This window comes from Salmo salar, chromosome 01 (assembly GCF_965601325.2).
Source record: "Salmo salar chromosome 01, fSalSal1, whole genome shotgun sequence".
Lineage (NCBI taxonomy): Eukaryota > Metazoa > Chordata > Actinopteri > Salmoniformes > Salmonidae > Salmo > Salmo salar.
The window spans coordinates 107,906,979-107,922,783 of NC_138291.1; the positions used below are offsets into that span (position 1 = coordinate 107,906,979).

General features: G+C 46.5%; 1 protein-coding gene across 1 annotated transcript in view; it reads left to right on the plus strand.

Moving 5' to 3' along the window:
* The window catches only part of LOC106613810 (actin-related protein 2-A), a 30,026-nt gene extending 18,996 nt beyond the window's left edge, over window positions 1-11,030 (plus strand). The window contains exons 7-9 of the mRNA XM_045714161.2: window positions 7,275-7,420; window positions 8,233-8,365; window positions 8,763-11,030. Of these exons, the coding sequence (XP_045570117.1) occupies window positions 7,275-7,420; window positions 8,233-8,365; window positions 8,763-8,933 (450 nt within the window). The 3' untranslated portion in view covers window positions 8,934-11,030. The remainder of the gene's footprint in view (window positions 1-7,274; window positions 7,421-8,232; window positions 8,366-8,762) is intronic.
* Window positions 11,031-15,805: the final 4,775 nt, after the last annotated feature.

The window sequence follows — 15,805 nt, forward strand, 5'->3', positions numbered from 1 at the left end:
CCACACGACTCTGAGCAGCTGATGAGTAAGAGAATATACCACCACACCACACGACTCTGAGCAGCTGATGAGTAACAGAATATACCACCACACCACACGACTCTGAGCAGCTGATGAGTAACAGAATATACCACCACACGACTCTGAGTAGCTGATGAGTAACAGAATATACCACCACACCACACGACTCTGAGCAGCTGATGAGTAACAGAATATACCACCACACGACTCTGAGCAGCTGATGAGTAACAGAATATACCACCACACCACACGACTCTGAGCAGCTGATGAGTAACAGAATATACCACCACACGACTCTGAGCAGCTGATGAGTAACAGAATATACCACCACACCACTCAGAGCAGCTGATGAGTAACAGAATATACCACCACATGACTCTGAGTAGCTGATGAGTAACAGAATATACCACCACACGACTCTGAGCAGCTGATGAGTAACAGAATATACCACCACACCACACGACTCTGAGCAGCTGATGAGTAACAGAATATACCACCACACGACTCTGAGCAGCTGATGAGTAACAGAATATACCACCACACGACTCTGAGCAGCTGATGAGTAACAGAATATACCACCACACGACTCTGAGCAGCTGATGAGTAACAGAATATACCACCACACCACACGACTCTGAGCAGCTGATGAGTAACAGAATATACCACCACACCACACGACTCTGAGCAGCTGATGAGTAACAGAATATACCACCACACGACTCTGAGCAGCTTATGAGTAACAGAATATACCACCACACGACTCTGAGCAGCTGATGAGTAACAGAATATACCACCACACGACTCTGAGCAGCTGATGAGTAACAGAATATACCACCACACCACTCAGAGCAGCTGATGAGTAACAGAATATACCACCACACCACTCAGAGCAGCTGATGAGTAACAGAATATACCACCACACGACTCTGAGTAGCTGATAAGTAACAGAATATACCACCACACGACTCTGAGCAGCTGATGAGTAACAGAATATATCACCACACGACTCTGAGCAGCTGAAGAGTTACAGAATATACCACCACACCACACGACTCTGAGCAGCTGATGAGTAACAGAATATACCACCACACGACTCTGAGCAGCTGATGAGTAACAGAATATACCACCACACGACTCTGAGCAGCTTATGAGTAACAGAATATACCACCACACGACTCTGAGCAGCTGATGAGTAACAGAATATACCACCACACCACTCTGAGCAGCTGATGAGTAACAGAATATACCACCACACCACACGACTCTGAGCAGCTGATGAGTAAGAGAATATACCACCACACCACACGACTCTGAGCAGCTGATGAGTAACAGAATATACCACCACACGACTCTGAGCAGCTGATGAGTAACAGAATATACCACCACACCACTCTGAGCAGCTGATGAGTAACAGAATATACCACCACACCACACGACTCTGAGCAGCTGATGAGTAAGAGAATATACCACCACACCACACGACTCTGAGCAGCTGATGAGTAACAGAATATACCACCACACGACTCTGAGCAGCTTATGAGTAACAGAATATACCACCACACGACTCTGAGCAGCTGATGAGTAACAGAATATACCACCACACGACTCTGAGTAGCTTATGAGTAACAGAATATACCACCACACCACTCTGAGCAGCTGATGAGTAACAGAATATACCACCACACCACACGACTCTGAGCAGCTGATGAGTAAGAGAATATACCACCACACCACACGACTCTGAGCAGCTGATGAGTAACAGAATATACCACCACACGACTCTGAGCAGCTTATGAGTAACAGAATATACCACCACACGACTCTGAGCAGCTGATGAGTAACAGAATATACCACCACACGACTCTGAGCAGCTGATGAGTAACAGAATATACCACCACACCACTCAGAGCAGCTGATGAGTAACAGAATATACCACCACACGACTCTGAGTAGCTTATGAGTAACAGAATATACCACCACACGACTCTGAGCAGCTGATGAGTAACAGAATATACCACCACACCACTCTGAGCAGCTGATGAGTAACAGAATATACCACCACACCACACGACTCTGAGCAGCTGATGAGTAAGAGAATATACCACCACACCACACGACTCTGAGTAGCTGATGAGTAACAGAATATACCACCACACGACTCTGAGTAGCTGATGAGTAACAGAATATACCACCACACCACACGACTCTGAGCAGCTGATGAGTAACAGAATATACCACCACACGACTCTTAGTAGCTGATGAGTAACAGAATATACCACCACACGACTCTGAGTAGCTGATGAGTAACAGAATATACCACCACACCACACGACTCTGAGCAGCTGATGAGTAAGAGAATATACCACCACACCACACGACTCTGAGCAGCTGATGAGTAACAGAATATACCACCACACCACACGACTCTGAGCAGCTGATGAGTAAGAGAATATACCACCACACGACTCTGAGCAGCTGATGAGTAACAGAATATACCACCACACCACACGACTCTGAGCAGCTGATGAGTAACAGAATATACCACCACACGACTCTGAGTAGCTGATGAGTAACAGAATATACCACCACACGACTCTGAGTAGCTGATGAGTAACAGAATATACCACCACACCACACGACTCTGAGCAGCTGATGAGTAAGAGAATATACCACCACACCACACGACTCTGAGCAGCTGATGAGTAACAGAATATACCACCACACCACACGACTCTGAGCAGCTGATGAGTAACAGAATATACCACCACACGACTCTGAGTAGCTGATGAGTAACAGAATATACCACCACACCACACGACTCTGAGCAGCTGATGAGTAACAGAATATACCACCACACGACTCTGAGCAGCTGATGAGTAACAGAATATACCACCACACCACACGACTCTGAGCAGCTGATGAGTAACAGAATATACCACCACACGACTCTGAGCAGCTGATGAGTAACAGAATATACCACCACACCACTCAGAGCAGCTGATGAGTAACAGAATATACCACCACATGACTCTGAGTAGCTGATGAGTAACAGAATATACCACCACACGACTCTGAGCAGCTGATGAGTAACAGAATATACCACCACACCACACGACTCTGAGCAGCTGATGAGTAACAGAATATACCACCACACGACTCTGAGCAGCTGATGAGTAACAGAATATACCACCACACGACTCTGAGCAGCTGATGAGTAACAGAATATACCACCACACGACTCTGAGCAGCTGATGAGTAACAGAATATACCACCACACCACACGACTCTGAGCAGCTGATGAGTAACAGAATATACCACCACACCACACGACTCTGAGCAGCTGATGAGTAACAGAATATACCACCACACGACTCTGAGCAGCTTATGAGTAACAGAATATACCACCACACGACTCTGAGCAGCTGATGAGTAACAGAATATACCACCACACGACTCTGAGCAGCTGATGAGTAACAGAATATACCACCACACCACTCAGAGCAGCTGATGAGTAACAGAATATACCACCACACCACTCAGAGCAGCTGATGAGTAACAGAATATACCACCACACGACTCTGAGTAGCTGATAAGTAACAGAATATACCACCACACGACTCTGAGCAGCTGATGAGTAACAGAATATATCACCACACGACTCTGAGCAGCTGAAGAGTTACAGAATATACCACCACACCACACGACTCTGAGCAGCTGATGAGTAACAGAATATACCACCACACGACTCTGAGCAGCTGATGAGTAACAGAATATACCACCACACGACTCTGAGCAGCTTATGAGTAACAGAATATACCACCACACGACTCTGAGCAGCTGATGAGTAACAGAATATACCACCACACCACTCTGAGCAGCTGATGAGTAACAGAATATACCACCACACCACACGACTCTGAGCAGCTGATGAGTAAGAGAATATACCACCACACCACACGACTCTGAGCAGCTGATGAGTAACAGAATATACCACCACACGACTCTGAGCAGCTGATGAGTAACAGAATATACCACCACACCACTCTGAGCAGCTGATGAGTAACAGAATATACCACCACACCACACGACTCTGAGCAGCTGATGAGTAAGAGAATATACCACCACACCACACGACTCTGAGCAGCTGATGAGTAACAGAATATACCACCACACGACTCTGAGCAGCTTATGAGTAACAGAATATACCACCACACGACTCTGAGCAGCTGATGAGTAACAGAATATACCACCACACGACTCTGAGTAGCTTATGAGTAACACAATATACCACCACACCACTCTGAGCAGCTGATGAGTAACAGAATATACCACCACACCACACGACTCTGAGCAGCTGATGAGTAAGAGAATATACCACCACACCACACGACTCTGAGCAGCTGATGAGTAACAGAATATACCACCACACGACTCTGAGCAGCTTATGAGTAACAGAATATACCACCACACGACTCTGAGCAGCTGATGAGTAACAGAATATACCACCACACGACTCTGAGCAGCTGATGAGTAACAGAATATACCACCACACCACTCAGAGCAGCTGATGAGTAACAGAATATACCACCACACGACTCTGAGTAGCTTATGAGTAACAGAATATACCACCACACGACTCTGAGCAGCTGATGAGTAACAGAATATACCACCACACCACTCTGAGCAGCTGATGAGTAACAGAATATACCACCACACCACACGACTCTGAGCAGCTGATGAGTAACAGAATATACCACCACACCACACGACTCTGAGCAGCTGATGAGTAAGAGAATATACCACCACACCACACGACTCTGAGCAGCTGATGAGTAACAGAATATACCACCACACCACACGACTCTGAGCAGCTGATGAGTAAGAGAATATACCACCACACCACACGACTCTGAGCAGCTGATGAGTAACAGAATATACCACCACACCACACGACTCTGAGCAGCTGATGAGTAACAGAATATACCACCACACGACTCTGAGTAGCTGATGAGTAACAGAATATACCACCACACCACACGACTCTGAGCAGCTGATGAGTAACAGAATATACCACCACACCACACGACTCTGAGCAGCTGATGAGTAACAGAATATACCACCACACCACACGACTCTGAGCAGCTGATGAGTAACAGAATATACCACCACACGACTCTGAGCAGCTTATGAGTAACAGAATATACCACCACACGACTCTGAGCAGCTGATGAGTAACAGAATATACCACCACACGACTCTGAGCAGCTGATGAGTAACAGAATATACCACCACACCACTCAGAGCAGCTGATGAGTAACAGAATATACCACCACACGACTCTGAGTAGCTTATGAGTAACAGAATATACCACCACACGACTCTGAGCAGCTGATGAGTAACAGAATATACCACCACACCACTCTGAGCAGCTGATGAGTAACAGAATATACCACCACACCACTCTGAGCAGCTGATGAGTAACAGAATATACCACCACACCACACGACTCTGAGCAGCTGATGAGTAAGAGAATATACCACCACACCACACGACTCTGAGCAGCTGATGAGTAACAGAATATACCACCACACGACTCTGAGCAGCTTATGAGTAACAGAATATACCACCACACGACTCTGAGCAGCTGATGAGTAACAGAATATACCACCACACGACTCTGAGCAGCTGATGAGTAACAGAATATACCACCACACCACTCAGAGCAGCTGATGAGTAACAGAATATACCACCACACGACTCTGAGTAGCTTATGAGTAACAGAATATACCACCACACGACTCTGAGCAGCTGATGAGTAACAGAATATACCACCACACCACTCTGAGCAGCTGATGAGTAACAGAATATACCACCACACCACTCTGAGCAGCTGATGAGTAACAGAATATACCACCACACCACACGACTCTGAGCAGCTGATGAGTAAGAGAATATACCACCACACCACACGACTCTGAGTAGCTGATGAGTAACAGAATATACCACCACACGACTCTGAGTAGCTGATGAGTAACAGAATATACCACCACACCACACGACTCTGAGCAGCTGATGAGTAACAGAATATACCACCACACGACTCTGAGTAGCTGATGAGTAACAGAATATACCACCACACGACTCTGAGTAGCTGATGAGTAACAGAATATACCACCACACCACACGACTCTGAGCAGCTGATGAGTAAGAGAATATACCACCACACCACACGACTCTGAGCAGCTGATGAGTAACAGAATATACCACCACACCACACGACTCTGAGCAGCTGATGAGTAAGAGAATATACCACCACACCACACGACTCTGAGCAGCTGATGAGTAACAGAATATACCACCACACCACACGACTCTGAGCAGCTGATGAGTAACAGAATATACCACCACACGACTCTGAGTAGCTGATGAGTAACAGAATATACCACCACACCACACGACTCTGAGCAGCTGATGAGTAACAGAATATACCACCACACCACACGACTCTGAGCAGCTGATGAGTAACAGAATATACCACCACACCACACGACTCTGAGCAGCTGATGAGTAACAGAATATACCACCACACGACTCTGAGCAGCTGATGAGTAACAGAATATACCACCACACGACTCTGAGCAGCTGATGAGTAACAGAATATACCACCACACGACTCTGAGTAGCTGATGAGTAACAGAATATACCACCACACCACACGAGGCTAAAAACTGGATTGGTCTCTGTATGTTAATGTTGGTGGAGCTTCAGAGGAACCAGGAAGTGCTGAGCAGCTTCCAGAGAGCATGTGGGTGGAATATTCTTCCATGATCTTGCTTTTCTTTCATAAGAAGGGAACGCATTAAAAAACACAAACGCAACTTAAGTGTGTGTGTAGCGTGTGTGTGTAAGACAAGGTCGGTAGTGTGTCTGTGGGGGCGTGCGACATCATATCCTGTGTGGCCACAGGGCGGCGGTGGCTGGGCAGCTCTCTACTTCCTCCCACGGGCTGAGCTGAATAGAGCCTTTACACCCACACACGCTACACACACACACACACACACACACACACACGCTACAAAGACACACACAATGCTTAAAATACAGATGAACACGGTTTACAGTAAATGCACACACACACTCACCACCACAGGTGATCATCAACAAGACACTGTACTACACATTCACCACACGTAAGCCTGAACACCATATCCACACCACCCTCTGACTTTCTATCCCTCCCTCCCTCCCTCCAGCTCCCAGACGGCAGGGTGATCAAGGTGGGAGGGGAGCGTTTCGAGGCTCCAGAGGCTTTGTTCCAGCCCCATCTCATCAACGTAGAGGGAGTAGGGGTGGCAGAGCTGCTCTTCAACACTATCCATGCAGCAGACATCGACACCAGGTAACTAACACACACACACAGACCAACAATATACACAGACACACACAGACCAACAATATACACAGACACACACAGACCAACAATATACACAGACACACACAGACCAACAATATACACAGACACACACAGACCAACAATATGCACAGACACACACAGACCAACAATATGCACAGACACACACAGACCAACAATATACACAGACACACACAGACCAACAATATACACAGACACACACAGACCAACAATACACACAGACACACAGACCGACAATACACACACACACACACACACACAGACGACAATACACACACACACACACACACACACAGACCGACAATACACACACACACACAGAGACCGACAATACACACTACTTTTTTTATCGTCATCCGTTTTAATCTCCCCCTCTCTCTCTCTGCCCCCCCTTCTCTCTGCCCCCCCCCCCCCCCCTTCTCTCTGCCCCCCCTTCTCTCTGCCTCCCCTCTTTTTCTCTGCCTCCCCTCTTTTTCTCTGCCTCCCCCCTTTCTCTCTGCCTCCCCCCCTTTCTCTCTGCCTCCCCCCCACCTTTCTCTCTGCCTCCCCCCCACCTTTCTCTCTGCCTCCCCCCCACCTTTCTCTCTGCCTCCCCCCTTTTCTCTCTGCCTCCCCCCCTTTCTCTCTGCCTCCCCCCCACCTTTCTCTCTGCCTCTCCCCCCTTTCTCTCTGCCTCCCCCCCACCTTTCTCTCTGCCTCCCCCCCACCTTTCTCTCTGCCTCCCCCCCACCTTTCTCTCTGCCTCCCCCCTTTTCTCTCTGCCTCCCCCCATCTCTCAGGTCTGAGTTCTATAAACACATAGTGTTGTCGGGTGGTTCCACCATGTATCCAGGTCTTCCATCTCGACTAGAGAGAGAGCTCAAACAGCTCTACCTGGAACGCGTGCTTAAAGGTGACGTGGACAAACTCTCGGTGAGAACAACTCTTTTAAAATATCTTTGTTTTATTTCACTTTTATTAATAAATGTAAGTCAATAACAGATTGTTATTCGCAATGATGACCTGTCTAAGGGACAACCGGTCCCTAATGGACCTGAAGGGTGGGAGGAAGGATGTATGTTGAAAAGTATTGGGACAGGGCCCACTTCCTCAACATGGTGCAGTGTTGTAGTTAACCCACTAGGTGGAGACAGAAGAAATATCTCTTAAGTAGTCAGCTCATAGTACACAACAGAAGTAGAACATATAATCGCTGCTCTACAAATCACCTTGCATCCTGAATTACTAGGCATTATATGATGATTTATCCATCCTGTGCCAAACTCCTCCCCTCGAACATAATGCTGAATTGCCCCGCCCCCCTCTGTAGAAATTTAAGATCCGCATCGAGGACCCGCCGCGACGTAAGCACATGGTGTTCCTGGGTGGGGCCGTGCTGGCAGACATCATGAAGGACAAAGATAACTTCTGGCTGACCAGGGAGGAGTACCAGGAGAAAGGTGTCAGGGTGCTGGAGAAACTGGGAGTCACTGTCAGATAAAGACCTCCACAATGTTAAAGACCACACACACACACACACACACACACAATCAAACATATAAATATCCATATATTCACACAAACACTGAAGGGTCATCATAGAGAAGTACCTAGAATGGTGAATGTGTAAAACACACAGACACACACGGTTTCCTCCCCCATGGCAGACTAGATCTCTATTTATCCATCTTCCTCCTCTATACAACAGAATCACGGCATCACCGTAGGGAGTGATGACGCCACTCCTCCTGCCCTCCTCCAGCCCTCCTCTCCTCCTGTCTTCTGATGGCCTAGTGTAGTTTAGCTCAGGGTTGGTAGTAGAGTTCACGGTGGATATCAAGTCTCCTGAAGAAAGAAATTCACATTTTCACAACACGGTGAAAGCAATATGATGGAAAGTTAGTCAAGGAGTCTATTTCCACACTATGCTATTTTTTTCAGACTAGTGCAGATCAGGGTTGAGGTCAATTTCAGTTTTGATTTTTTTTTTTTTAAGAAAGTGAAAACAGAATGGTCCCCAACCTTAATGCAGACGAGGAGACGAGGAGAGGAGAACAACGATAGACTATTGAGACCCACCCCTAGAACAGTTAAACCTCTTGTCTCCTTACCAATCACTTCAAACTTCCCTGTCCTCTTCATAAAGGATTCGCTAGAAGCTGTCCCTAATCGCTGATGCAGGGTCAGATGTTATCATAAAGGAGTAGCTAGAAGCTGTCCCTAATTGCTTATGCAGGGTCAGATGTTATCTCATTTCCCAAATGGTTAAAGGGATAGTGTGAGATTTTGGCAATTAAGACTTTTTTTCTACTTACCCAGAGTCAGATGAACTTGTGGACACCAAAACAGGCTGAACTTTCAGGCAGTCTTTTCAAACAGCTCTTACACTAAAAGGGCATTATCATAATTTTAACAATTTCACAGTATTATTCCAACCTCATAGTGTGGAAATGGATATATAAAAAAACTAGTAAATCACTTTTTTTGGACTGCACTGGTCCTTTAAGGTCCGGGTACGGTTAGGGTTGACTGATCCTATATCTGTGGGTATTTAGAGACAACCTACCATAAGCTTTCTAGGACGTCACAATCAGGATGTTTCTGAAACAGGCTTGGCCAGTCCAGTATATACACAGACCATTATTCATTGTGGACTGATCATGTTTTTATATGGTATTTTGTTTTGTATATCATGATTTATTCATTTCTCTTTTTGGGAGGGATGTCTTGATTCTTCTGTTGGATGTATACAGATCCTCTTTACCTTCATTTTTTTTTTTTTACATCATTTTATGTTTTTGTGGTGCACGACCATTTGAAAATGGACTATATGTCATGAAAATTCCTCCTTGTTTTTAATGAAGAATTGATGATGATGATGAGGATAATGAAGATGATTATAAGGGATGTGACCTCTGACCTTAGTGACGGTAGTGGGGTTCAAAGGTCGGGGGTTCAGGAGTGGGGTTGCGTGAGGGTCATGATATTAAAACATGGTTCAATCTGAAAGTTGTACTATTAGGTCTGCTCCAGTCGAGCAGCACACAACAACCAATGGTTATATGCCACGTCATCGACTTCACAGTCGGGTATCAGATTGCTACATCCTATGGTAACTGTTCCCCAGACACAGATTTGTCCTGGACTAAACATTCTCGATGGAGATTTTTCATTGGAATACATTTTGAATCCAGTAGCAGGCTTAATCAGTCCGGTTAACTGGACCTAGATGTGGTTAGCTGATATGTTAAACACCTCTCCAGCCGCTGACGTCTGGCAGGCCGCTGAAGTGTAATCAGCTTGGAACATGTCCTCTGAGACGTAGTAAAAAGCTGCTATTTAAGTTCACTAGTCCGGCTCTCACCATCACAACATCATGTATATTGGAGGCACTTCCCCCCCTCCCCCCAAGCCTAATATAATATTTGTTGTTTTCATAAATGTTCTATCCAGTGCCAAGAGCAGTGATTGTTATCTGGATCTTTCATGTTTTTATTTGACGTTTCTGTCCTGTCTTTTTTGTTTTTATGTTCTTATTGTTCATAGTGTAACTGCCTAACGTCGCTGATTTAAATAAAGTAAAGTGATTTCTAAGGAAGTTTTTGTTGTGTTTCTTCTGAAGGACAACACAGACCGAATGGTTAACAGCAGAGTGACCTTCCCATCTCCTCTGACCACAGAACATCAGACATAATTCACCTTCCCATCTCCTCTGACCACAGAACATCAGATATAATTCACCTTCCCATCTCCTCTGACCACAGAACATCAGACATAATTCTGTTCATTCTCCAAAGGAGAGCGAGAGAAGAGGGTGAGGCATCTATATTATTAAAAAGAAGCCACTTAAGACTTGAGGTGGACCCAGAGATCTCAAAATGGTGTCCAAAGTAGAATGGACAGGAGAGACAGCAGCATTATTACTTCCGTCATACACTGCTCAAAAAAATAAAGGGAACACTTAAACAACACAATGTAACTCCAAGTCAATCACACTTCTGTGAAATCAAACTGTCCACTTAGGACGCAACACTGATTGACAATAAATTTCACATGCTGTTGTGCAAATGGAATAGACAACAGGTGGAAATTATAGGCAATTAGCAAGACACCCCCAATAAAGCAGTGGTTCTGCAGGTGGTAAGCACAGACCACTTCTCATTTCCTATGCTTCCTGGCTGATGTTTTGGTCACTTTTGAATGCTGGCAGTGCTTTCACTCTAGTGGTAGCATGAGACGGAGTCTACAACCCACACAAGTGGCTCAGGTAGTGCAGCTCATCCAGGATGGCACATCAATGCGTGCTGTGGCAAGAAAGTTTGCTGTGTCTGTCAGCGTAGTGTCCAGAGCATGGAGGCGCTACCAGGAGACAGGCCAGTACATCAGGAGATGTGGAGGAGGCCGTAGGAGGGCAACAACCCAGCAGCAGGACCGCTACCTCCGCCTTTGTGCAAGGAGGAGCAGGAGAAGCACTGCCAGAGCCCTGCAAAATGACCTCCAGCAGGCCACAAATGTGCATGTGTCTGCTCAAACGGTCAGAAACAGACTCCATGAGGGTGGTATGAGGGCCCGACGTCCACAGCTGGGGGTTGTGCTTACAGCCCAACACCGTGCAGGACGTTTGGCATTTGCCAGAGAACACCAAGATTGGCAAATTCGCCACTGGCGCCCTGTGCTCTTCACAGATGAAAGCAGGTTCACACTGAGCACATGTGACAGACGTGACAGAGTCTGGAGACGCCGTGGAGAACGTTCTGCTGCCTGCAACATCCTCCAGCATGACCGGTTTGGCGGTGGGTCAGTCATGGTGTGGGGTGGCATTTCTTTGGGGGGCCGAACAGCCCTCCATGTGCTCGCCAGAGGTAGCCTGACTGCCATTAGGTACCGAGATGAGATCCTCAGACCCCTTGTGAGACCATATGCTGGTGCGGTTGGCCCTGGGTTCCTCCTAATGCAAGACAATGCTAGACCTCATGTGGCTGGAGTGTGTCAGCAGTTCCTGCAAGAGGAAGGCATTGATGCTATGGACTGGCCCGCCCGTTCCCCAGACCTGAATCCAATTGAGCACATCTGGGACATCATGTCTCGCTCCATCCACCAACGCCACGTTGTACCACAGACTGTCCAGGAGTTGGCGGATGCTTTAGTCCAGGTCTGGGAGGAGATCCCTCAGGAGACCATCCGCCACCTCATCAGGAGCATGCCCAGGCGTTGTAGGGAGGTCATACAGGCACGTGGAGGCACACACTCTACTGAGCCTCTTTTTGACTTGTTTTAAGGACATTACATCAAAGTTGGATCAGCCTGTAGTGTGGTTTTCCACTTTAATTTTGAGTGTGACTCCAAATCCAGACCTCCATGGGTTGATAAATTGGATTTCCATTGATTATTTTTGTGTGATTTTGTTGTCAGCACATTCAACTATGTAAATAAAAAAGTATTTAATAAGATTATTTCTTTCATTCAGATCTAGGATGTGTTGTTTAAGTGTTCCCTTTATTTTTTTGAGCAGTATATATGGGTTTATAGGTCACCCCCGTGGTAATTACAACACACACCGGCCCCAGGGGGGTTAGCTGCCGGAGGAAGGAAGGAAGCAATTTGTAGTCCATAAACAAAGTAGCACTTAGGAAAAAAGATTAAAGGGAGAGAAGAGGGGAGGAACTGAGCCCAGAGCAGAGGAACTGAATAGGAGGAGGGCCGTGTTCTCGAGGATCAAAACCCTAATGTGACTGACTGATCTACAAATAATAATGAAGTAGATATTTATGATGCTGTGGTTCTGTGTAGATCAGTCAGCCTGTAATGTTGAACAAGCCTGAGGAAATGTAAACGTGGTTAAACTAACCGGTTACACCACCAGAGGAAAAGGCTGTATCTTCTGGTCTGAAATACAGATCTCACACCTCCTGACTGACACTCCTGGGCTGTGTTCATTAGGCATCACATGGAAGAAAACAGCCTGAAGTTGTCCAATAAGAAACGTTTGTTTTTCATATTCTGTTGTGATGTTTTGCTATGATGTGCCATAATGAATATGACCCCGATCTCAGTCCCCCTGACTGTCCTCTCTGTTGACCTTTCTCTCTTGTCTGGGTACTGTTCAGTATGCACGAAACTGAAGAAAACCCTACAGGCTACTCTCGGAGTGAATAGTTTTCAGGACAATGATTTGGCTCAATTTGAGACAAGGGTTTATAGTCCCAAAGCTATCTCCATTGGGCGCGTTCGATGCGGATCACTTTTGTCAAGTGCCTTTCAAAGTTATGGCGATAAGAATTGTCTCACTTGCTCCTACATGTCGACCGCATGAAGTTTCTGCAGTTGCTCTTCAACTTCATCCTGCAGCCATCGCCTGCCTGCATGGTGGGAGGCTCTAATGTCAACCAATCAATAGGGTGTTTTTGTTTGACCCACTCGAATGTGACCAAAGACATGACAAACACTTCCCTTGAATCAATCATATTTCAGAGATACTTACTTTGATGTGGGCCTGGGACAGGCAGGTTCTGCCCATGTTACTTTGATGTGGGCCTGGGACAGGCAGGTTCTGCCCATGTTACTTAGACGTGGGCCTGGGACAGGCAGGTTCTTCCCATGTTACTTAGATGTGGGCTTGGGACTTGCATGTTCTGTCCATGTTACTTTGATGTGGGCCTGGGACAGGCAGGTTCTGCCCATGTTACTTAGATGTGGGCTTGGGACAGGCATGTTCTGTCCATGTTACTTTGATGTGGGCTTGGGACAGGCAGGTTCTGCCCATGTTACTTTGATGTGGGCCTGGGACAGGCAGGTTCTTCCCATGTTACTTTGATGTGGGCTTGGGCCAGGCAGGTTCTGCCCATGTTACTTTGATGTGGGCTTGGGACAGGCAGGTTCTGCCCATGTTACTTAGATGTGGGCTTGGGACAGGCATGTTCTGTCCATGTTACTTTGATGTGGGCTTGGGCCAGGCAGGTTCTGCCCATGTTAATTTGACGTGGGCCTGGGACAGGCAGGTTCTGCCCATGTTACTTTGATGTGGGCTTGGGACAGGCTGGTTCTGCCCATGTTACTTTGATGTGGGCTTGGGACAGGCAGGTTCTGCCCATGTTAATTTGACGTGGGCCTGGGACAGGCTGGTTCTGCCCATGTTACTTTGATGTGGGCCTGGGACAGGCAGGTTCTTCCCATGTTACTTTGATGTGGGCTTGGGACAGGCAGGTTCTGCCCATGTTAATTTGACGTGGGCCTGGGACAGGCTGGTTCTGCCCATGTTACTTTGATGTGGGCCTGGGACAGGCAGGTTCTGCCCATGTTACTTTGATGTGGGCTTGGGACAGGCAGGTTCTGCCCATGTTACTTTGATGTGGGCTTGGGACAGGCATGTTCTGTCCATGTTACTTTGATGTGGGCCTGGGACAGGCAGGTTCTGCCCATGTTACTTTGATGTGGGCTTGGGACAGGCTGGTTCTGCCCATGTTACTTTGATGTGGGCTTGGGACAGGCAGGTTCTGCCCATGTTAATTTGACGTGGGCCTGGGACAGGCTGGTTCTGCCCATGTTACATTAATGATGGAGAAACACTTTTTGAATGCTGTAGTGTACAGAAGAAAACGCTTGGTTTTATTTAGCTGGTTTCCCCAGTAGTCCCACTGTAGTACATCCCAGACATCATGACAGCAGGATGGTTTCACTGGTTCCTCTCCTTTTATTGGAGGTAGAAAGTAAAGGCACGACTGATTCATTTGTCACATACCAGGCAGGTGTTGAAAGCGTTCCACAGGGATGCTGGCCCATGTTGACTCCAATGCTTCCCACAGTTGTTAAGTTGGCTGGAGGACCATTCTTGATACACACGGGAGGAGACAGGTTAAAGAAGGATTTTTAAACCTTGAGACATGGATTGTGTATGTGTGCCATTCAGAGGGTGACAAAATATGTAAGTGCCTTTGAACAGGCTATGGTAGTATGTGCCAGGCACTCCGGTTTGTGTCAAGAACTGCAACACTGCTGGGTTTTTCACGCTCAACAGTTTCCCGTGTGTATCCAGAATGGTCATCCACCCAAAGGACATCCAGCCAACTTAACAACTGTGGGAAGCATTGGAGTCAACATAGACCAGCATCCCTGTGGAACGCTTTAGACATTTTGTGGAGGCCATTCCCCAACGAACTGAGGCTGTTCTGAGGGCAAAAGGGGTGCAACTAAATATTAGGAAGGTGTTCCTAATGTTTTGTACACTGTACGTGTGTGTATATACTTCTTCCCCAGAAGTAAAAATACTTATCATAAAAAAATAACAATCTAATCATTACAATGGTGGATTAATTCATTACAATTTCTTTTTTTAAATACATTTCTGAGGAGATAGATGAATGCTATGCTTTCAGG